This window comes from Besnoitia besnoiti (assembly GCF_002563875.1).
Source record: "Besnoitia besnoiti strain Bb-Ger1 chromosome Unknown contig00007, whole genome shotgun sequence".
Classification (NCBI taxonomy): Eukaryota; Apicomplexa; class Conoidasida; order Eucoccidiorida; family Sarcocystidae; genus Besnoitia; species Besnoitia besnoiti.
This window is the reverse complement of record NW_021703915.1, coordinates 2,665,202-2,689,243: the sequence shown is the minus strand read 5'-3', so window position 1 is coordinate 2,689,243 and position 24,042 is coordinate 2,665,202. Positions and strand designations below refer to the sequence as shown.

Below are 24,042 nucleotides of genomic sequence, written 5' to 3'. Positions count from 1 at the left end.
TGGATTTTTTCCCTGTTTTTTCAACATGTCATTGCGGAGGCCTGGCGGCTCGTCTCCGTCGGCTGTCGCACCTCCGCATGCCGTCGCGGTGAATCGCCTCCCCGTGTTGGGGCCTGCGCTCTCGCACGCTCGGCCTTGCTTGCCTCTCTCAGTTTTTAGCACTCAAGCAGAAGCAGCAATCACAGAAAGCAGTGTGTATTTGCTGCCCTGTTCCCGGGGGCAAACACATACCGATCTGCCAGCCTAGCACATCTGGAGCTGTTGTTTGAGGAAACGCAGAGGCGCTCCGCTTCTCAAAACGATACGAGGCTCCTGCGAGTCACCGCAGCATATAACATTGATTTATCACTTTGCTAAAGAGCGCGAAAGGGGCACACCACAAACACGAACGCGTTCTCGCGCGTCACCGGAAAACTCCCCTCCCGCACGTCGTCTCGCGATGCCCTACTACGGCTACGCTCGTTCATCTCCCCTAGCACAATGCGCGTATACGCTGCAAGAGCTACACTAAAGTCTACAGGTGCGTATATCTTTTTTTCGCGCCTCGCTCTCCTCGCCCAGGGGATAACGGCGCGCAGCCTCGCAGGGAACGCTCTGGAGCTCATACGCGCCCGGGAGGTCAAGCTGCACTTCGCTGTGCGCGCACCTCCCTCTCATCCTGCCGGTATTCACTCCTATTGCGTGTTTGAGTGAATACGTAGTAAAAGGAAATAGCGTGTATCTTCGTTGCCGCTCACACCAGCCGATGAACCCTCGCTCGCCAGGCACTTGAGGCCAGGTGCCTCTCTCTCCATGCGAAACGTTCTGGGCTCTTCAAACGTGAACGTACACGGCAGCGCATTTCACGGTCATGGAAGTTGCGCGTGCGTCCTAGCCTTCAAAGGCAGCGAGCAGAAGTTGGCGGGTGTTCTTCCTGCTTCAGTCAAGAGCTGCCTGTTGGCTGGGCGCCGATTCGGCACCTGCGCGTGGCGGCCCTTTCGCTGACTGTGGGCATGTAAAAACTCCTTCATTTGTTTTGCATCGGCAGGCCAACCCGCCGGAGAAAGTGTCCGTGTGGATACCGCCCCAGAGGGAAGCGGGGTCCTGAGCATGTCGTTTGCTTCGCACATGTTTGTTTGACGCAACGCATGCATGCACATATATGGATGTGAAGAAAGATAATCACGTGAAGCGCGAGAAAGAGCGGGATGCCGTACCATGTCGATCCAGTAGGCGGTGTCCACGCAACTGCCCCTTGCCCACGAATATAAATGGACTTGCTCACGCATCAATGCAGATATGCCGTGCTGTTTTTTCTGTGTCAGGTCACCTGAAGTGATGCATCTAGCCAATGATTTTCTCCCAAGCACGGGTGTGCGGCAACACAGAAATCTGCCTGAGAGCGACAGTGTCTGTTGGCATCACTTTTGAATGCACTCGCGGCGTTCCGTACTTTAGTTCGTCCGCCTATCAACACCCGCTTCCTCGATTTTTGCTGTTTCCAGGGCCTAGTCGCCGGTGTGTGGATTCGATGCACAGGAACTAAAGTTCAAAAACAGTTGGATGCGCTCGTGGTCGCGATTGAGGCCACATTCAGAATACGCTACTTCCCGGGAGCAGCTGTCGCAGCCCCTCACCCTTCCTCAGGGTTCTGTCGACACCACGCGGAACGCAGACACTTGCTGCAGCGGCTTAGGCGCCACTTCGGCACGCAGGGAGAGAGGAAGCCAAACTATTACGTGTACAGATCTTGCGCTCGCATTTTTCGAAACACGCAGTGGCGCTTGACAAGCATGTGTTAGAGGCGGAGAGGGCTGTACATAAGCTCGAGGACACTGACATGCAGCGTACGACCAGGAAAGATGCCGCCAGAAACACGGACAGATCTGAAACCATCACAACAGACTCGTGCAATTTTGATAAGCGGAATGGCTAGACTCACGGACAAGAAAAAAAACGAGGCACACGCCAACAGCATGGCAACGAACGCAAGCGTGGAGTCGTAGAGAGTGGCGCCGATCTTCGATCTCAGGCTGATGCGCGTGGCTGTTCCGTTCCGGGCCTTCCAAGTGCGAAAGAGAAAGAGAAACTCTTCCTGGGCGTCCCAGGATCTCTCTTGGGTAAATCAAAAACATATTTCAGTGTCTGCCGCACTGTGAGGCATCAGGGCATCGGGCATCCCTCCGCGTCGCCGATGCGAAACCCTGTGCGCCCTTTCGACGTCAGCAGCTGAACCCGTCATACTCGCAGGCGAAAACTGCGTGCCAGTCTCCGGCCTCTCAGCCGCAGGAGCCTCAGCGTGAAGGATGTGCGAGTCATGGAATGCCACCGGGATTTTCTCGGTGTGACTCGCTCAAAACAAGCCGCGTTTGTCAGGCACGACACGCACAGAACTTTTCCTTCTGCTTCAAGGTTACGGCTGCCTCGTCCTCGCGCCCTACCTCCCCCTCCACGCGTCAGTCCGAGTCTCTGAAAGGGTTCCTCCAGGTTCTCCGCGCCCACCGTTCCTGTGCTGCGAACTCATCGTCAGCAAACTTCCCCTGCAGCCGCGTCTCCTCGCGCGACGCCTCGCCGCGCTCGCGACGGTCGTCATCTCCGCCGTCGGAGCTCGTCGAGGCGCTCCTCGTGAGCTCGCGGCTCAGCAGCGCACTTGCGCCCTGCGACAAGGGGGCGTCGCCTGCGGACGCCCAGGCGCCGAGCGCCGGAGGCTGAGGCACCGCCGGCGAAGGCGCGAGGGCCGCCCGCATGTGCGCCTGAGTCGCCCCCGACGAGTTCCTGAAGGAAGCGGGTGAGCCGCGCGATGCCTGCCGGGAGGCGCAAAGGCCCTCCTGGCTCCCCCACGAGTCCCGCGAGGCCTTGGAGACCTGCCGCTGAATAACATGCCTGTCGGGGAACAGCCCGCAACTCCGCAGGTGAACCTGCACATGCAGCGTCACTTCCTCCGGCCGCGACAGAAAGGGGAACTGGCCGCCGTCGCGGATCTCCGCGACCTTCGCGCCTGGGCAGCTGAGGAGAAAACCGCGCAGCCCACACACGCACACACACGACATGCGTCCCGCACAAGTCGGCGCCGCGACCGAAAGAACGTGGAAAGGTGAATCAGGCGCAGCCTTGCGCGCATATCGAAGAAAACGGCGCGCACAGAGAGAGACGCGGGGCGCAGCGCGAGCGCTAACATAGAAAAAGGGAACTGAGAGAATCCCCTTTCAGAGCTTGGGAACTCGTCCTCAAGAGAAAAGAGCAAACGACAACACCGCAGAGGACTCCCGCCTGCCGGTCGGTACACCGCTGAAGTGTCCCTTTATCCAAGCGGTAGAAAGAGACGTACTAGCCACGCACAGGTTCCGTGGGGGCCACTCAATCGTGAAACTGTCACGACGATGTACGAGGCACAGGCATCTATGCACGCGGCCTTAGAGGCGCGATCCCTGTCGCTGTGCGTAGAGCGCCCTGCCTCCCAAGGCGCCAGGCCGCATTCCGACAAGGCCGCGGACGCCTCTATACAGACTGAAAATCTATGCATGAGTTTCAGCACAACAACGCGCCATCTGAATGAGTGCCGATTTGCGTTAAGTTGCATGCGTGAGATACTCACAAATTCCGAAGCTCTTCAGCCACGTCCGCCGGAACCTGTGCGTCGAGAGACTGGATAATGAGCATCTTCTCCGGGGTCGTCTGAAGGGGCGTAGAAGATCCGATTGACATCTGCAGACTGCGAATAGATCACCGCAGCGAAACGCGCGCAAAAATACAGATTTACACCTACACACATATACACATATATATATGCGTATAGGCTTATATGTATCGATATACTCGAAAGCCTATATACATATACATGCATGTGGCCATGGCTGACCGGCTTCTGTCTCATCCTGTGGTCCGTCTTTGTCGTTATCCTCCGCTTCGATTTGCTGTATCTTGCTTCCTTACGCGAGTCGGGCGGCGAGGTCCTTGGCGCTGATGGCGTCTAGATTGCAGATCAGGAACTCTTTGCTGTTTCGGGTTTGCATATCTTCGCGGGGGACGACCCAGAAGCCCCCGCTTGTCTCGTAGCGCTCGCTGCCTGAGCGAGATTCGTCTGCCCAGACGATGCGCTCAGGGAACTCGTCGTCTCCCTCGCCGGGCTGCCCTGGCGTACGGACGCCGTTCTCCACGTAGACCGACGGGCGCCCGGCGGAAAAGTAGGTGTCGATGATGATTTTCCGCAGCGCCGCGTGTGGCAAAAGATGGAACATCGGCGAGAACACGCCGCGGAGGGGCGCGAGCGCGCCGAGCAGGAACGCGGCGTTCAGGAACGAGTTGCAGACGATGACGCTCGAAACCATCTCAGGTCTGCGCTGCGCAAAGTACAGACAGAGGAGCCCGCCGAGACCGGCGCCAAAGAGGTGAATGCCGCGCGACTGCTTGCGCGCCGACGCGCAGGCCGCCTCGTCGCACGCAGCTGCAGACGCCACCGAGTCGAAGTGCGAAGACAGCCGATCCGGCGCTGAGGAAGAATGCGCCGGCAGCCCCGAAGGGCCCGCCGCCTGCCCAGGGCGCGGGCGCGCCGCGCGCGCCGCCGCCGAAGGTGAGGCTAGAATATGCGTGAGGAATTCGTCGAAGGAGGAGAGGAACGAGGCGAGAGAAGACAGCGCAGGCCACTGGACCGACAGCACGCGGTAGCCCTGAAAACAGCGACACGCAGCGACGCACACCACGCGTAAAAGTTTGTTTTGCGCCAATCAAAACAAAATCCAGACCAGAACCGAAGGAGACGCCGTGTGAGACGCGTAGCCCTGACTTTCGCTTAATCGGACAGACGCTGTACGATGCATCGCAGCGGCAGTGTGAAGAACTTCAAATGAACAGAAAGCAGGAAAGGCGAAACTTAGGTGAACACGTGACGTGTGACCCCAGCAAGAAAGAAACGCCGCGCAAGGCCTCACGCGGACCGGAGTTGACGAATAACACTTCCGGAAGCCCCGCGCCAGATGCGAACCTCCAAGCAGCCAGCAGATGCTTCTCTAAGCAGCCAGCAGATGCTTCTCTAAGCAGCCAGCAGATGCTTCTCTAAGCAGCCAGCAGATGCTTCTGGCCTTTCACAACTCACGGACTCGCGACTGAAGATACCCCGCTCTTCGCTGTCTTCTCACCTTTTCGGCGAGCGCCTGCAGCTGTTGGAAGTAGATCGCCGCAGTGCCGTTGACGCCGTGGAGGAAAACGACCGGAGAGGAGTAAATCAGCAACGGACTGTCGCCGTCTGCCTCGGGGCCACACAGCTCATACCACTGCCAAATGCGGTGAGCGTGTTGCCTGCAAAAAAGCAAACAAGCAGATGAAACATGTAATTCATGCAGGCCACACCACAGCTGCCAAGCACACTCCGCCTGCACGTAGCTGTGTAAATAAATAGACGCATTTACACAGATGTATTCGCACATGCAACATGTTCAAGGACGCCTGAGGACGCGCGATAGATACTAAATGAACGCCTTATACGTGTGACCGCGAGGTCCGTATGACATACAACTTCACCACGTGATTCCATGCACGGAGCACACGGATATACATACCCACAACATACATACATACATACATACATACATACATACATACATACATACATACATACATACATACATACATACATACATACATACATACATACATACATACATACATACATACATACATACATACATACATACATACATACATACATACATACATACATACATACATACATACATACATACATACATACATACATACATACATACATACATACATACATACATACATACATACATACATACATACATACATACATACATACATACATTCATGCGTTCATATATATTTTTATGGCTTACGCGCTGACGAGTTTCTTTAAAGGGACGCGGCTCTGGAAGTCTCGAAAGGCGTCCTGGAGACAGAAGCTTTCCAGGTAGCACTCTCCCTTTCCGCCTGCCTGGCTTCGCTCGCTTTCGTCATCCGACCCCCGGCGCCTGCGGCGGGTCTCCTCCCCACCTCCGTTGCAGTATGCAGGCGACATTTTCTCGCGCGACTATTGCACATGGATAATCGCTTCCGGCGGATCCCGGCCCCGCAGAGCAAGCGACAGCCACGCACGCGCAGGAACAAGACGATGCAGCACGCCGTGGATACGAACCGCGAGCGACGATCCCACGGGGCGACGCCACGAGTCGCGTACTGAGCGGGCACTCCAAGCCGCGAGTGGGCGAAGATGACGACTCAAGAGAAAAGGATACACAGAGGTGATATCCAGAAGAAGTAGCAGTCAGTCCGATCCACTTCGAGTGGATGCTCTGCACTGTGGCCAAGATTTTGAGGTGTACAGACACCACAACCCCGGACTCCGCGGGTGTACAGACATCGCAGATCTCGGCCCCGGGCGCACTGGCCAGCCTCAGGTCTTCGCGCCCCAAGAACTTCAGAGACACCTGACGTCGCCTCACGCAGGACAACCCGCACGAAGCGCGCACAGGCCACGGATCAGCGCGTGAACGAACCGGCGACAGCAAATAATTCCCGAAGAGCGTTTTCACACGCCACCGTCGAGTGTATGTACACGCCGGGCTGAAGCGGATGCGAGATCGCAAACACCTCGTGTCTAGACGCCCCCGGGAACGCGAACAGACGCCAAGATCCCGAAGGGAAAAAACGACATATCTTCGAGAACAGAAGCACGGTTCACGAGACACTGCACGCGACGGATGCATCACTTTTGTGATTACCGTCGGGCGTTTCGGCGCCAACCAGCGCCGACGGTGTGTGTGCGGTGGAAAATAGACAGATCATGAAGCGTCTAACTCGGAAAACGATTGAGTTCAGAGGGGGGCGGGCGCAGAAGGCTTTTTCTACCTACAGGAGTGGCGCTTCACGTTCCAGCCGGCACTCTCCATCGCTGGACGCGGCGAGCAGAGAGCGCCGAGAGAGGAAGGAGGCAAGCAGCAACCTGACTCCAGGCCGCATGGATCCAGACATGCACGCGGAAGAAAGAAAAATGGTAGGGCAGCGTGCTGTGTCGCCACGTGTAGAGCGCCCACGTTGAACAGTCCTACGCGCGGCTCGAAGTACGCGTACGCGTCGCCGACAGGAAGCGGAAACTCCAACAGGCAGCCGGACCCCACGGCCTGAAATGCCTTCCGAGGCTGGCAGGGCTTTAAGACACCGCCCGTTTGCTTCGTCGCAGGTTAAATCTTCGAAAAAAACTGCCGGCTGCTTGCCGGCCTGCTTTCGCGGCCGCGACACGGTTGCAGCGCAGCACCGGACGAGGCATGCGAAGACGAGGGAAGAAAAGCGAAGAGTTCACGTTCCTCCGCCGCGCAAAATCGAAGCAAACGCGAGATGCAGCAAACCTAGAATGCACGGAAACGCAGGCGCAAAACGTTTGTGGAAGAAAAAAAACTCGAGAGATATCAAAAGGCGGCCGCGCGCGTACCCCGATGGCTCCCAACGTAGAGCTCCGCCGACCGGTAGAAGCACCGAGACACAAATTGGTTGCGCTTTACGCGTGAGAGGACGGAGCACAAGTCGGAAGCAGGTAAAACGCGACAAAGAAAAATGGGCTTACACACAGATATCCGAACAACAGGGACGAAAACGCAGGCGTTCTCGAGACTCGGACTTTGTCGTCGCAGTCTCTGAAACAGTGAGCGCGAGCCGCGGCCATCGAGCTGCCTCGCCGCGCCTTTGGACCGCCACGACAGAAAGCACATAGCTCTGAATAAGTCACGCAGTCAGGCGACGAGACTTCGTTTCGGAAAAGGGAAAGAATTGCAGTCTCGCAAGGAGGGAGGCGGAGATGAGATATCCGCGAGAAGACATGCGTTTCCCGGGCGAAGAAAGCTGGACGACCGGGAAGAGGTCGCGATGACGTATGAGCTCCGCGGAGCACATCGGGAACGTTTTTCTTCAATTTTCCGCTCACGGCACGAGCCTCTACACCGAAGGACGTTATTTTTACTTTGTTCCTGTCAGCTACCCTCGTCGAGTCTAACGTGAGGTGTGAGCTACGCGGTTTTCCCGCATTTCGTCCCTCTTTCGTCACGCCTGTTTTTCCCGGCGCGCTCTGTCTGCGCATGCACCGAACCTCTCGATTTGCGCAATCGCCCGTTTCGCGTTTTTTTCGTTGAAGAGGAGCACAGACGACTCGTAAGCAAATTCATTCTCGAGGCAAAGCAGAGAGTCCCGATTCCGCGCCTGGCTGCTGCGCTTCTTCGCAGCTCCACTGCTATGTCAAACCTCTCTCCCTCCAGAGACCCTACCGCACGTTAGAGGCGTAAATACACCGTGGCAGAGCCGCGCAGATGCACATGCGGTGATAGCCGCCAGTTTTGAGTCTCAGAAGAGCGCGGGTTTTTTCGAGCGCTGGCTTTTTTCCTATCAGTGGACGCGTGTGTATTCGAAGGCCTTTGGCTCCTCTCGATAAGCAACCCCCTACGCGCGAAAGGAGAAAAGCATGTGACAGCAGCAGCCGCATTCGCCGTCGCATTTGCTACTCTCTCGTCGTAGCTCGTGTACTCAACAGAACCGACGCAACACGTTCTCTGCAACCCCCGGTGCCTTTCTTTCGCCTCCTGCGTTTCAGGTCGCTAGCTCTTTGCTCACGCAGCGGCCATCCGTTCCGCTTTTCGGCTGGATTGGTCTCGTGTGCGTGACTGGCCCCCTCCCAAGTTGTTCGTATTTCAACACTCGCAGCGGCAAAGAGGAAGCATTGGTTGGGAGGAGATCAAAACATCTCTTCAACATGTAGCTGCTCCACCTCTCGCGCCTCTTCACTTGTGGCCCTGACCCCACTTTTTCCTCCACGCTCGCTGCGTCTTCCTTTCGCCTTCGTCCCCCGGCTCCTTCCGGTGTACCTACACGGCAGACGGGCGAAATGATGTTCAGGATGGCGGGGGCTTTGAGCCCCGTAGACCAGCTTCAGCTGCCGAGTTGCACGGAACATGATTTCCAAGGTACTGTCTTTCCCTGCCTGCGCCGTCCTCGGTACCTCCTGGCTTGTTTCTTGGGTCACTGTTTTTGTAGTTTCCGCGGGAAATGCCGACGCGTAGGAATGCCTTCTGTCCTTGAGTCTGCTTTTCGCGAATGAAACGCTCAGCCATGCGCTTGTCTGCAAAGGCGAACACCAAAAACAGCTGGATGGCCTCCTGTTAGCCACAGTGGGCCGTGCGTAGCATATTCAGTGCCCCTCCTTTCGCTGCGAACGGCAGCTGGACATGCACCTCCATATCGACGTCTGTTTCCGCGCGCGTGAATGAATCTGAGTGCTCGCACTCCTTGGCTAGGCGCGGCTCTCTTGACAAAATATTGCTTCCAACAGGCGTCAGATATGCAAGGCGGCGTCGTCTCTGGACCCGTGAGTCCGCCCTCGGCGTCTCCATAGCGAGCGTGCGCGGACGAGGCTCTCCGTTGCGGGTGGTTGTGAGGGTCTTTCTGTGTCTTTGCGTTGTCTGTGCGTCTTCCTGCAGAGGCTCTGGCTGCGATCAAGACGCAGGACGCGATCATGGACGAAGGCATTTTCGAGGAGCTGAAGCGCTACAGCTCGTTCAAGTACCTCTGTCACAAGCGACAGCAACAGGAAGGGCGCCACGAGGCTCGCCAGGAGGCGCAGAGAGAGACTGTCTCCGCGTCGCCTTCCTCGCCGTCTCCGCCCTCCTCTGGAGACCGGGGCTCGAGGAGACAGTCTCTCACCGGGGCCCGCGAACGGGGCGGGCCGGGGCTGCAGCGTGGCCCCAGCGTCGTGCTGGACATCTCCACTCCGGAGGACTTTGCATGCATTCGAAAAATCAACCATGTACGCCGAGCGGAAGCCGCTGCGGGGACCGCTTGGTGAATAAAAGACACCCGGCGGGAGCGCGGCTTAAAACGCACACGTTGCGCTTGCTCGTGTGACTCTGAGCGGTGGACAGAGAGAGGAGAAGGGCGCATGCAGACATCTTGGTCTGCTTCCTGTGTGTTTAGTCTGGACGCGGACGGTGTGTGGTGTAATGCGATGCCGGTATCTCGCATTTTTTGCGTACTTCCTATCTTGCTCCACGTGCAGCGTTATGCCGAGGAAGATATCAGATTTCCCCTCGTCCTCTTTGTTCTATTCGTACTCGGGCACCAAGAGATAGTACGAAGTGGAAATGAGCTACAATATAGTATGTATCGTGTAGGGCAATTCCCATGCTAGCTGTTCAGTTGGCTCCATTTCCACGATAATTGTCATTTCATCTCATCTGTGAAGCCGACCCACTCTGTCGCGGAGGGGCATTCTCCGTGTGACTCCGTGCGCGCCTCAGCCGCATCTCACTCCTCTGCGGGCGCTCGGAGGACTCTGTCACCCTCCGCCCTCACGGACTATTTTCTTAGCCTCATTGGCTGCCTGCTTCTGCCCTCGACAGCCGCCGTCTCCGCTGCCTCTGTTTTTTTTCCCGGCAGGAAGCCTGCAACTTGCTGGCGAACAGCTACGAGGGGTACGCGTGGATGTGTCAGGTGGCCGCGGAGCTCCTGGAAACCCTCGAGGTCTCTGCCCATCCCGGCGGCGCGCCGGGTGCCTCCCGGGAGGACGGCGAGCCCTTCGCGGCGGAAAACTACGAATCGCGAGACGGCGACGCGAGAGGCGCCCAGCGAGACGCGCGCGCGACGCGAAACGCCGCTGGACAGAGTCTCCTCGATGCGCCGCGAAGGGGGAGAGAGCCGGGGGGCGGAGGCGGCGAGGGAGAGGGCATGGCTGTCTCGGTGCTCCTGCATGCGCTCTGCGACTTCCTCACGATGAAATACGACTCCATCGTGACCCGGAAAAACCTCCTCGACGACCGGTCGACGCATGGGAGTTGGAATCCGCCCGCCTTCTACTGGCAACTTTTCAAAGTAGGAGCCTGCGCCGATCGTGCGAAATTCCGCTCCATCTGTAATAAATACCGCTTATAGTTAGGCAGCTTCGTACGCAATATACGTACATGCTTACATCTACATATATATGTATATGTATATGCTCAAACGCGTGCACGCACGTGTCTTGATGCGCATGTGTGTACCATTCCAAGCGACGAGCCGCGTTCCCTTTAGATCCCGAACGGACTGCCGAGTCTCGTGTTCTCTTTTTTCTGCGCCCCGCACGGATACACACACCCCCCCATTACGATTTTACGTATGAATATATCCGGCTTCGCGTCTTCGCGTCTGGCACCTTCACGTAGTGTTTGCTGGTGTCCGCGTCGAGCACAGCCCCAGCGTTCGCGTCGCGGAGGGCGGCAGCTCCTCGGCTTTTCTCCACGTGGGTGGTACAAGTCGCACTGTGTCGCTCTGCGCTTCGTGCAGCACCCGTCCATCATTTGCTGCCTGGTGAAGCTCTACCAGGAGCGCCCGCAGGACGAGTTCCTCGCGTGCTGGTTCCAAGACTTCACGCACCACTACCGGCGCGCGGCGTCCACGCGCGCGAGCTTGCTGAGCCCGTCGCTTCTCGCGTCCTTCGATGACGGCGCGCGATCGCTCCTCAGTGGCCAGGAAATCTTAGGCCCCGATGCGCTCTTTGCTCTCGAACACTTCCACACGCAGCAGGTAGCCTCGAGATTCAGGAAAAAAGGCGGATTGCTTTCACGCTCTGCCCGTGCGCGAGCGCGAGCGCGTTTTCTCGAAAAATCACGCTGTTCTGCCTTTTCGGTGGCGTCGCGATGGTCGAATGGGCGTTCTTCGTCCGCGCGTGCCTTCGCATAGGCAAATGTCTGTGCGACAGAGTGTAAGCATGCGTGTGCATACATAGCTGTATGTACACGCATGCATCCTTCGAACCGCTGCGGAGACACCCGCGGTTCCTTCGCTGTCTCTCAAGTCCATGCACATGCGCGAGAGGGAGGCGCGGCTCCCGCGCCGCAGCTTCCTTTGTGGCGCCTGCGCTCGCGTCCGGTGTTGTCACGTTTTCTCTTTTCTGCATCGTTGTCTTCTCTCTCCTCCCCCCAGCAACTGTCCAAGCTGACGAGCAACTTCAGTGTATATACACTGCGGATGAGCGAGGAGATCCGGCGCTTTCTACTTTGGGTGAGTATCTCTCTCCCCGGGTTTTCCATGCAGGGCGCCTCTGGACTTGCTTTTCATTTTTACTAATGTGATGAAATCAGTAATTTTTTTCTCGTTAAATTAGATGCACTTATTTTGAAAAGGTGTTCAGAAACAACTACCTGCTGGCGCTTCCTGCGCGGCTAAGAGTCCCGTCCGTCGTCAAGGAGAGAGAAAAGCACCTCCATCGCTCATGAGTCCTCTGCGTCTGTCATGTGCCTCGCCTGCAGGATGAGTCTGAGGAGCTCTACTCTGTGAGCCTCTCGCACACCCTTTCGCTTTTTCTCCATGCGGGTAAGCAAGCAGCTCCGAGCGAAGAAGCGACGGGCACGCGGAGTTGTGTTATGTAGTTTCTGTCTCTTCGCGGTCGCGTGGGGGGCGTCTGGTAGCTTTCTTCCATACAAGCGTAATGGCGACACGGGCTTTGTGGCAGAGTTCCCTTCGAATTCCTCTCTCTGTGTGCCTGTCTCTGTCTGTCTATGCATCTATCTATCTATCTATCTATCTATCTATCTATCTATATATATATATATATATATATATATATATCTGTATATCTGTGTAGATGTCTGTCTATCTCTCTGTCTATCTCTGTCTGTATGTCTGTCTATCTATCTGCGATGATTTACGTGTCTGTATGTATCGTTCTTGCCGTGAGAGCACGTGTTCGTGTGCGTAGCTGCGTGTTTTTGCCGCGCATGCGGTGACTTTTCGCGAAGTTAAGCGGCCGGGGTCGTTCTTCTCTCGCTGTCGAGAAGAACGTCTGCTGCGCCTTTTCTCCTCCGTCACTCCTCTGCGGTGGCCGCGCCTGCTTGCTTCCAGGGCTCCCTGCGTCTCCTGCGAGTCTGTCGCCGGACGTAAAATGCTAGGGATCATATGCTCCGTTCCAAACGCGTCTGTCTCGCGCTTGTTTGTGCTGCAGAGAACGCGTTTTTCTACGCGCTTGCGCTGCTTGTTTTCATCGCCTCGTGGCGGCCAGACCTCCGTGGGTGTCGGCGCTTGGCACAGCTGCTCACGCGGGCCGTCATGGCGGAGCCGCGCCAGACACCGGCCTCGTCGTTTTCGTCTTCTGCGTGTTCTTCCCTCCGTTGCGAGGCGCGCGCGCCGGCGGATGGCGCGCGCGACGGTCGCGAGGCGGAGGAGATCGAAGAGCGCGAGGGCGAGCGAGAAGGGCAGGGCGAAGAGAAGCGGCGCGACGCCCCCAGGGAGCGACTCTGCAAGCTGCAGCGCCTCAAGGAAGAGCGGAACGGGCTCCAAATTCTCCTTCAAGAGATCAAACAGCGCACCCACCGCGAACTCGCCGCGGGTCCGGAGGGAGCGGCTGCATTCGCCACAGCCTCGTTTTCTCCGGCTGTGCCGCCCGCTGCAGAGATCGACGCTGAGACGACGCCGGCGCGCGAGCGAGCGGATGCGCAGACGGAGAGTGACTGGAAGCTCCTGAAGCAGCAAATAGAGATCGAAGAGCGGCTGCGGGTCATCGAGAAGGAAACTGAGGACTTGGAAATGCACACGCTGGCGGTCGATGAGGACATGCTCGAGGAAGAAGAGCGTGCGCAGGACGACGAGAAAACGCGCCCGAGCTTGGGTTTCAACGTCTCCTCAGGGGGCGGCGTCCACAGACAGCGCGAGATCTCTGCTGCGCAGCTTTATCTCCTCATGACGAATCTGAACCAGTGAGTGACCTCCCAAAAGCGCATCGCGAACCACAAGAGGAGGGAGGAGCCCAGACGATTCCGCGCCGACCGGGACTGCGGCCTTTGTTTTCGTTCACCTGCGTCGTTCCCTGTCGCGCGTCCTGTCGGCACGGTGTTTCCGGCGCTTCTTTCCCGCGGGGCTCGCCCTTGCGGGTGCCCGTTTTTTCTTCACGTTGCCTCCCTTTTGTTTTTTTGGGGTGTGTCACCAGGTATCCGCAGCTGGACGACTTGTTTCGAAGCGTGACGCGCTCTATCTTCGTGGGCGCGGACATTCGTCTCTCGCCCTACGACGCCTGCGAGCTCTGCGACCTCCTTCACCGCTGCATGGCGCCTTTCGAGTCGATGAAGACGCTGCTCTACGAGCGGCAAGATGAAAGTGCCGTCTCGAGCTTCTTTTCAGACAACCTCGCGCGCGAAGGAGGCGCGGAAGTCGGCAGGAGAGGCTCAGATGCGGAGTGGGAGGAGCTGCCCTGTGAAGCCGGCGCGATGGCGTGGAAACGCGCCAGGGCGCGCGACGACAGCGCGAGCGTCGCGAGCAAGCGGCAGCGGACGGAGGCCCTCGGCGCCCAGGAGCTCTCGCGCGGTGGCGGAGTCGACGGCTGGCGAGTCGGCGGCCGAGGAAAGAGTGCGTACGCTGCGTCGGCAATGCTCCCTGGGGGAGAGACAGACGCGTACCTGGATGAGGAGGCGCAGTCGCACACGTCGTCCTCCGTCCTCTCGCGGTCCCCGTCGTCTCCCTCGACCTCTTCGCCCTCGGCTGTCTCCTCCGTGCTCTCCGATTCGAACTCGAGCAGCGTCGTCTCTTCGGCGCTGCCTTCTGCGCTCTCCTCGTCGTCGCTCTCGGCGTCCACGCTCTCGCCGGGCGCGCCACCGGGAGCCCCTCCACCCTCGCCCGTGGCGGTCACACGTGTCTCCGCAGGCGGCGCGCCGCCCTTTGCGCCTCCGCGCGGGCGCGGCAAGGGCTCCCTCCCGCCCTGCGGGGTCGCGCCCTCCGGCGGCAAGCCCGGCGCCTGCGGCTACGACGGCGCAGGATCTGCGGCAGCCGTGCGCAGCGACTGCAGCGTGGCGAGCGACAGCAGCCAAGCGAGCAGCGGCAGCGAGCTGAGTGCGGCGTCGCGGCGTCCTGCGAGCTCCTCAGTGGTGAGCGCGGGAGAGGACGGCGAGCGCGGCAGCGCGGTGTCGAGTTCACTCCCGTCCTCTCGCTCCGCGTCGCCTTCTGCTATCTCGCGCGCGTCTTCGCAGAGGCAGCCTGCCTGGGCGGCGCGGCAGCGCGCGTTCTCTGGCGGCCTCGGGAAGGGCAAGATCTTTGGAGCGGCTCCGCCTGCCGCAGCGCAGGACGCGGAGCGGAGAGTCGCGACGGGTCGCAAGGAGGGAGAGCGAGAGGAGGGAGACGCCACCGCAGCCGGTGCGTACGCCGCGGCAGACGCGTTCCATGCTCGGCGAGAGGGCCAAGGAGTCAGAGTGGGGTGGTCAGACACCGCCGGCAACGGAGGAGGCGAAGGAGAGTGCGGCGCCGGCGACGTGAGCCGCGCCGCGGCTCCTGCCTGGGGGACGCGGGAAGACGTGCCGGCAGCGAGTGCGGGCTACGAGGTGTACGTCCACCCGAGCGCGAGGCACGCAGAGGGCGGCGGGACGCAGGCGAGACTCTGCGTCGGCGGCGAAGAGTGGAACGAGGAGGCCTCGGAGGCCGAGTCGAATTTCCCCTTGGGCAGGGAACTCGACGAGGGCAGCCAGGTGGATATACACCCGAGGATGACCGCGGAGTCGGAGGCGGACTTTTCGCAAGTCGGCAGCGGCGCGGCGTTCAGCGGTGCGGAGCAGGCGCTTCCCGCGTCAGATCCGGTTGTGTTTGGCCGCGGCAAAGGCAAAACCTTCTTCGAGGAGAGCGCGCTGTCGCCTCCGCGCGTTCTCTTTGGCGAGCAGGGCGACGACGTGGGGGAGGATGAAGCGCAAGACAGCGAAGGCACCAGCAGCTTACGAGAGGACGCCAGCGAAAGCCAGGCGTTTTACGGCCGAGGCAAACACGCCGCGGCGCCCGCCAGGGGATACGTCGAGCTGGGGGAGACGCGATTCGAAGCCGAGCAAGCGGCGCGGCGCGCGGATGTGCTCGACCTCCCCTCCGCCTCGCAGTACGGCACCTGTCGCCCCAGAGACTTCGAGTACCAACGCCTCAGGTAAGCTCCACGGAAAACCACCCAAACCTACAGTGACGAAGCGCGCGTCGTTTCCACCCGGTCTGGTCACAACGTCGCGTCAAGTGCCGCGCAGCTACGCGCCTCGCGTCGCGGATGCCGACCCCGGGGAGGAGGCTTTCGCGACCGGGCCTTGCCCCGTCGCTTTAAGTCGCGCGGTCGCGTCACCCGCGTGTCGTGTGTGGCGTTGTTTGGCGCGTTTTGCAGGAAAAGCCCTGCGGCGCCGCCGCTAGAGGCGCTGCGGGAGACTGCGCTGATCGACAGCTTAATCGAGGACTTTGTGAACGCGGTCGTCTCGCTCGAGACCAGCAGCTCGCTCGCCTCCGACTCCGGGGGCCGAGAGGACGCCGCCTGTTCCATCTCTTCTTTGCGCGCTGCCCCCGAGGAGGGGCGCGTGGAGGAGGCGGGAGAGGAGGCGAGCCGCCGCGGCGGGGCCCTGGCGCCCTCCGCGGCCGCGACTGGAGTCGGGCACCTGAAGTACGTGAACCTGCTGGTCATGCTCTGTGTGCTGTGCGCCTACGAGCTGACGCACCGCTGGTGGCAGGCCCGCAAGGAGACGCGCCGGCGCCGCCGCGAGCTCGCCGCGCGCCTTGAGGAAGGTCCCGACGGCGCCGCCGCCAGCCGAGACGCTTGGCAGTTCTACGATGACGAAGAGGACGAAGGTGCTGCCGAGGACGACGAGGACTTCGAAGACGACGAAGAAGAGGAAGAAGAGGAGGACTTCGAGGCGGATCCGGTGCGTGACTCGCCTGGAGAGACCGCCGCCGCGGCGGAGGGGGGGAAGCGTAGGCGCAGAGAGGGCGCCGAGCGAAAAATAGTGCAAACAGCGAGAGGGAAGCCTGCAAGAGACTAGGGAGAGTGCAAACACGAGGGAGGCGAGCGCGGCTTGACTCTCTATCTCCCCTCTCCGCTTCTCATGGTCGCGCGGCCTCACGACTCGTCAGGTGCCAGTATGATCAGTAGCAGCATCGTTCTCGGAGCGTTCGTCTCTGAGATGGGACTATTTATCAGCTTTCTATGCGTTGTTGTGTTCAGCCGGGGCTTAGGGTGGAGGCTGAGTCGGAGGTCAGCGCCTACGAGCACGCGCAGCAGGTTGCGTCTCCGCCTGACAGCCACGAGCTGCTGTGGGGCGTGCGGACGGCGGGCCGCGGGCAGGGCGACGGCGAGGCCTTCGCGCGCGAGAAGGCCGAGCGCAGGTCCGCGGGTGAGGTGCGGCGATCTTCGGACGGCGAGAGCCCAGGGCGCGCGTTTCAGCGAGGCCCGTCCGAAGTGAAGAAGGTGAAAGACGAACGCGAAGAAGGCGACTCCTCGGCGCGCTGGGGCATGGAGGACCTCTTTGAGGAGCCTGAGCATCACCCTCCTGGTAGGCGCGCGCGTCGCATATTCGACGGCAAGCAACATAGAGGGTTTCTGGTGTTCATCTTGCGCGGAACTGACGCAGGCGGTGGAGACCCGAGGCTTCTTGCGCGGCGCCTTGCGTTTCCTCTGACGGCGCGCGGTGGTGTCGAAGGCGACGCACAGACGCGGTCTCTGCAGCTGCGGCGCAGCTGTCGCGCCGCTTAGAAGGCCACGGGCGCAGAGACAGTGTGCCCCCGCGCCGGGAGGCGTTGCCTTCCATCTGTGCATATAAGCTGAGACTATCAGTTAACTGTTTTAGACGCTAACTTCTCGTCTAAACTCGCAACGCGACAAGAGGCGAAGAAGGTCGCGAATAAGTGAAGCTGCTGTGTGCGGTGCCGTTGCGCGCCCAGGGCTTAGGGCTGGCTGTATCTCCGGCTCCGATCGCGCGTCGCCGGTCGCCTGAAGTCGTTTTCAGAAACATAAAAGTGTCGACCTTGAGCGCACTGTGCTCGCCGACGGCATGCGCGGCTTGGAGGACGCTTCTGTCGCCGGTTTTTTCCTTGTGGGTTTCTTCTCAGGGACGTCCTTCCGAACCCCAGCTGCGGTATACCGACACCGGAACGCCGAGGAGCTCTGTCAGCCGACGCCCCTCGCGCCGCAGGCGGCGCGGCCTGCAGCCGCTGCAGCTGCTCCGCCGTCTGTCTCGCCGTTTGCCTGGCAGGCGCGGAGCGACGGAAAGCCCTTCGAGCCCTGCGCCGCGCCGGGGAGCCGAAAACTCGCGGCCGACCCCAGCGCTGCGACGCCCTTCACCGCCTCAGGGGGACGAGGAAAAGGGAAAGGGCCGCTGCTGCCCAAAACAGAGCCTTTATCGCCCACAGACGAAGAAGACCAGGACGACTCCGCAGATGACGGTGAGGCTCGCCAGGCTGAACTCTCTACCCTCCACAACGGCGCACGTGGCTGCGCCGTCTCTCCAAAATTCGCCGATGCCGCCCCGAGGCACAGAACGGCCGATTGAGTGCTGCGAGTCTTCAGGCGCTGTAGCGGCTTTGCTGTGGACGAGAGGCCAGAGCCTTTCTTCATCTTTTTTCTCGAATCTCTAGGGCTTCAGGCGAACGCGCCGATGCGGCTCGCACATCCCGACGCGGTGGCTGTGTGGATGTACAGACCTGCACTTACACATATACAGACATATACATATGCATAGACATATACGTATGCATATACATACATGTGCACATAAGTATATGCATGTGGGGTTGTGTACTGGATATGTATATATCTATATTATACCTGTACATAATTTGCATCTGTATCTATATTTACGTATGTATTTATTTGTATGTGTTTGTGGGGGTTGTGTGCTGGCTCTGCGGGGGTTGGGCTATGGTGGACTGGCCGCGTTGTTTTTTTGTGTGGTTTTTTTCAGACTTCAGTAGCAGCAGCGAGAGCAGCGAGTCCTCGAGCAGCAGCCTGTCGAGTAGCAGCGCAGGCGCGTCATCGCTCTCCCCGCCTCGTCCAGCGTCCGCCGCGCGAACCTCTGCTCACCCTCTGCTGGCGCCCGAATCTCAGGCGTCGCCGCGGCTCCAATCCCCTGTCTCTCCACTTGAAAACTCTGCGCGTCTACTTCATGGCGCCGCACCCGCCTCGAGGGATGCGCGAGGGACTGCGCCGCGGCCGTCTCCGCCTCCGCGCGTTTCGCTTCCTTCCTCTTCTTCTTCGTCGGCCTCCGCTGAAGCCTCTTCCTCCGCGCTCCCGCCCCCCGCGACTGTGGCTCCAGACGCACGAGGAGAGGCGCAGGCTGCCGCCGCAGGCGCGCCCACGCTGCAACCCGAGGCTTCCTCCGCCCCTGAGAAGCGCGCGCAGTCGGCGGTTCCCACCTCGCGGGTAGAGCCTCGGGACGCCTCGTCTGTGGTGTCTGCGGCGCGGCGGAAGCGCAGGCGCGTGGCTGGAGGGGGAGAGAGGGCGGCGGGAGCCGCAGAGAGCGAGACGCACCCCTCGGCAGCTGCGCAGGGCGACGCGGAGGGCGCGAGCGAGGTCGGCAGCCAGGTGAAAAGCACCGTGACCAGCAAGATTTACCGAAACGTGCACACCAGGGGCAGGCTGGGCAGGGGCCGGCACCTGAGCCAGAGCTCCGCAGAGATGATTCGAAACAAATTCAACGAGTTCAAGGGATCCGTCGAACGCTACAAGGCGATCGCGCGCAGCGAGCTCGTCCAGGTACGCAGCCGAAAGGAGAGAGAAAGTCAGAGTGCGGAGTGAAGAGAGACACAAATCGTAGACTGGCACGAAGAAGAGACACCGAGCACGGTTAGACTCTCGAGTAACGCAGAGATACTGAAAAGGAAGTTACCGTCCACTGTAGCGTTCGGGGCACTGGCCCTGGAATGTTCTGTTAGAGAAGAGCGAATCTTTTCTCTGGCGCGTCGCTTTCTTCTTTTCTTTCTTCCTTCGTGGAGGGGCCCTAGCTGTTTTCTCCTCTCCTGGGTTTCCGCACCTCTGGTTTCTTCTCTGTATTTCGGCATCGCGGGGCTTGAGCCCTCGTTATAGATCGGCATGTCAATTTCGTCCTGCCCCCCTCTCCCCCCCTGTCCTGCGGTCCGACTCTGGAGCGATGTTGGCTCCTTGTCGCGGCCCTCTATTTGCGTCTCACTCTGTCCTCTTTCCGCGTTTGCGGCTCTGTGTGGGTGGCGGCAGATTTACCGCGTGTGTCGCAATCCGAAGTTCTCCTTCGAGTTCAAGCTCTTCCGCTTCTTCTCGCTGGCGAGCACGAGCCTGGCGGCCTCGGCGATCCTGAAGTTCATTGACCTTTCACTCTTCCCAGGGCGCTCAAGCTCGCTTTTCACGCCGCTGGCGCTGATCGGCTCTTCGCGCGGCGCCGGCGGGCCTGAGTTCGCGACTGCGGACGCGGCGGCGGAGGGGCGACCCTCGGTGGGCAGCGACTTGGCTCCAGGCGCCGACGAGCTGGCTGTCTTCGGCGCGGCGGGCAGCCAGGGCAGCCTCGAAGACGAGGAAGAGCGGGGGGGCTTTGACGCGCTCGTCCTCGTCTCTGACGGGCTCTTGCTGCTGCTCAAGCTCATCGTGGACAGGCACGCAGCCAAGCGCCTGCCCGTCATGGATCTCCTCGGGTAAAGAGAAGCGAGAGGGCAATTGTTTATTTCGAATTGTCTCTGCGGCGCAGAAAGGCGCGTCTTGCCTTCCGTTCGGCTCCCTCGGGCGCACGCGACACGTCGAGATGCAGAGGGCACGTCTGGATTCGCGTCCCACCCGCCACGCATGTATATTCACATATACACTATTGTACATATGTATACTTATATATATGCTTACGCGTGGTGGTGGAAGATGCGGGAGAAGGTCGTTCCACTGCGTGATTGTTTCATCGTGACGACACAGAGGTGCTTCTTCATGTGATATGTTTGTTAGATGAGAGCTCTTCATGGGGCAATAAACTGCATTAAGCATATATAGTTGAGAGCTTTGCGGTTGCTAGGAAAAATCATAGGCCATATGCAGTGGTTTCCGCCCAAGAAGGGCTTGCATTTATCGCCGTTTTTTGCAGGAGAGACAGAGGCGAGTTCGTTCGTCCTTGTCACTCGGTCGCTCTCGTGAGTCAGGCGTCGGGACTGCCGAAGGTTGTAGTTCGTCACCGATTTTTTCCGTCTTTCCCATTTTATTTCCGGCAGGCGCGCTCTGATTTCTGGGGCCAGGAAGGAGCCAAAGTCCTCCGCTCTCGCGCAGCAGCACATGGAGGTGAGGCTCGAGAAAGAGGAGAAAACAGAGAGCTTATCTCGAGAGAAAAACTCTCGTCTGCAGGACAAGGGAGGAATCGTGGGGGCGCCTGCCAACGGAGGAAATCCTTCAGATATGTCTCCAACCATTTTGGGTGTATGACAATGTAGCAAAAACTGTGTAAGTTCACGTATATTTATATATATGTATATGTGTATAGGTATGTATAGGTCTGTGCATGTGGGGGTATTGATGTCCTTAGGTGCACATGTATTTACAGAACATTTTTTACATTTTTAGCCTATTATCTATATTTATGTTTATTTATATATCTGTTATCAGAGTTTCTACGATTGATGCTTTCCAGTTCTACGTCGCGAGGGCGTACAGTGGCTGGAGGCATCCGCCTGTGAGACGCAGGCGGGCGCATCACATGAAGATTCGTCCTCTGTCGCATTTGGTGCGGAGTGAATGTTTTGTTTGTCTTCAGCGTCGCATGGCCGTGGTGCGCTTCCTGCTCTATCTGTGCAAGTTCGAGAACCAAGTCGTCGCCGTCATTTCGCTCTTCTGCAGACTGGTGAGCTGAGTTGTTCGTTTCACAGATCCCTTCGGCGTCGGCAGAGAGCGGCGAGCCGGCGTCTGCATGCGCGTTTAGGTTCTACGCGTGCGCGCCAAAGGGCGTGCGCGGATGTAAGGAGATGAGAGGCGGACTCACAGTGTACTTGGCGAATGTTTCTCCGCTCAGTGCCGGCAGACAGGGCTAGCGAGAAAGGACTTGCCTCTCTGTGCGTTAGATGTCTATAGTTTTGCACTTGGGAGTTCATCGTGCTTCTCTCGATGCAGCCGTCATGTCCACGATGTTTTTTCGCGTGTACGTCGCGGAGACGCGTGGGTTCTATCCATTTGTTCGGGGAGGTTTCGCGTGGAGGTCTCGCGGCGGGCGGCTCGCGGTGGAGGCTGGCAGCGGGTGTCGATTTGTTTTTCCAGCGCGTTCGCCTTGACCGCTCGCTGTGGCGCTTCTTCCTCTCGGAGCTCCTCCGGCACTGTGGTCCGCCCTTCTCGTCGTCTTTCTGCCTCCCAGTCCTGCAGCTGCTGCTGCACACGCTGCAGACGCGTAAGTGCGCGGAGGGGAGAAGGGGGATGCCGCAAGACACGCAGGCGGCCGCGCGCCTCAGGCATTTAGAGTTTTGGGAGGCGAAATGCTGGCGCGGGCCTTTCGAGGGAGCCACGGCCTCAAGCCGGCGACGCACGAGCCTCAATGTGTGCCTTGCACGTGCGCGACGCAGAAAACCGATTCGTGGTCGCGCTCGCGGAGACGTAGATCTCCTGGAGCCGCTGCGCATACATATATACATACATTTATGTATGCAAACACACGTATATGCATGTATATGCATGTAAGTGTGTGTATGTAGATGCTTCGGGGATGTGTTTAAGGGCGTGTCTCGGAGCTCGGAAGACGAAGAGTTGGAACATTTTTATTTTCTCCTCGTGTTTTCAGAGGGGCATTGGCTGCAGAGCTCCACGAAGGACCCCGACGCGCGGCGTCTGCGGACGCTCATCGGGCGCTTCGTGGAGGAGTCTGCTTCGTTCTGCGACGCGCCGAGGGAGCCGTCCGCGGAGGTAGGGCGTCTCTCAAATCGATGAGTAGATAGATATAGATACAGAGGTAGATATAGATAGATATAGATATTGAAGGCTGGATATCTCGATGCCTCAAACGGGCCTTCACGGCTCTTGATGCATGCGTCTGCTCGCGCGGAGTGTTCCTCTCATCTTATAGGCCACGGACTGTCAATGTGTTAAGTTGATGAATTTGACCTCCCGTGCTTGGGAAGAGCATCCTGCGGTCTGCGTATCTCAGCTGAAGAGGATATTGAACGCACGAGCGAGAGAAAACAAGAGAAAGGGAGAGGATTATCCTATGTCTGGGACAGGGAGCGCTGAGCTTTTCTTTGGAGAGACGCGTGTGTCGGTGCCGCTGCGTTTTCTATTTCGTTTTTCTCGCCGAAAGAAGAACTTGCTGAGTCTGGGGGATGTGACGACGTCAAAGTTTTCTTTCGCTGCGTGTGCAGAAGAGTCTGCGGATGTTTTCTTGGCTAGGCGCTGAGAGGAGAAAGGGTAAAGTCAAATCACGTGCTGCAGGACTCCCGCCTTTGCGCGCTTGTCGCCTTCGTGACTCGCGCGCCGCGTGATGCTTCTTTGAGCCTGCCCGCTTGGGCTGCGCAGCTCTGCGGAGTCGCAAGAGGCGTCGCGGCGTTTGAAGAGAGACTTCTCGGTTGTGTTTCTTCTTTTTTTTGTCAGGTGGTGCATATGTGTCAGCTGCTGGAGCGGAAGCTGCAAGCTGTGGACCGCATGTCGCCGCGGGAGTGAGTAGGAGACGCGAAAAGCGAGGAATGCGTTTCTGCGACAACAGGAGTTCTCATCTTTTTGGGAAGCAGAGTCGAGTCGCTGGAGTGCGCCGTTGCGGCGAGCAAGCAAGGAGGCGCGCGCGAGCGCGAGAGGCGAAGGATATTGGCCTCGCAGGCGCGATTTTGGCGACGAGGCCAGAATTGAAAAGAGGAGGCGAGGCAGTGTGAAGCGAGCCGGCGCGCCGCTGCAGGGAAGGAGGCGTAATTACAGTATGCGGATTTACTTTCGTGTGGATATTCGCGAACATGCTGCGAGACGAAAGCCCTTAGCGTTGGTTGTGAGAGGCAGTCTGTGCTACGGAATGAGCAGACACGGGGTCGTTGAAGATGTCCTTAGCCAAGCCAGCGGCGCATGCGCATGTGCATAATTTGCATTTAGATCTACGCAGATGTAGTGCACTGTGTAGGGTCTCTCCATTTGAGTAGCGATAGCGCGTTTAGGCGCCTCGTGAGAGCTCCAAGGGCCGCAGGCCTGTGTAAAGCGAGCTCTGCGCAAGAAGCGAGTTAAAGAAACTCGCGAAACAGTTGTACGCTCCTGTGTGGCAGCGCACGTGTTTCGAATTCGAAACGGTCTCTTGTTTTCCGTGTGTATCCGGCGCCTAGAAAGGGCCTGTCAAAAAAGTGCTTCGCCGCACGAGAAAG

The 24,042-nt window shown here is 58.9% G+C and overlaps 2 protein-coding genes across 2 annotated transcripts; one reads left to right on the top strand and one right to left on the bottom strand.

The window, feature by feature from the left end:
• Window positions 1-2,435: 2,435 nt before the first annotated feature.
• Window positions 2,436-6,016, bottom strand: BESB_073840 (uncharacterized protein; the record flags this gene model as incomplete). The annotated part of the gene is made up of 5 exons (XM_029365757.1): window positions 2,436-2,985; window positions 3,575-3,691; window positions 3,913-4,646; window positions 5,115-5,274; window positions 5,835-6,016. The coding sequence occupies 5 exons, from the start codon at window positions 6,014-6,016 to the stop codon at window positions 2,436-2,438; spliced, it is 1,743 nt and encodes a 580-aa protein (XP_029218241.1).
• A 2,853-nt stretch (window positions 6,017-8,869) lies between these two features.
• BESB_073830 (uncharacterized protein) lies at window positions 8,870-23,362 on the top strand (the record flags this gene model as incomplete). The annotated part of the gene is made up of 19 exons (XM_029365756.1): window positions 8,870-8,945; window positions 9,459-9,784; window positions 10,414-10,845; window positions 11,296-11,535; window positions 11,935-12,012; window positions 12,261-12,324; window positions 12,953-13,101; window positions 13,171-13,703; window positions 13,934-15,898; window positions 16,124-16,676; window positions 16,952-17,279; window positions 17,836-18,168; window positions 18,687-19,477; window positions 19,955-20,385; window positions 20,944-21,010; window positions 21,480-21,566; window positions 21,977-22,103; window positions 22,491-22,612; window positions 23,294-23,362. The coding sequence occupies 19 exons, from the start codon at window positions 8,870-8,872 to the stop codon at window positions 23,360-23,362; spliced, it is 6,771 nt and encodes a 2,256-aa protein (XP_029218240.1).
• Window positions 23,363-24,042: the final 680 nt, after the last annotated feature.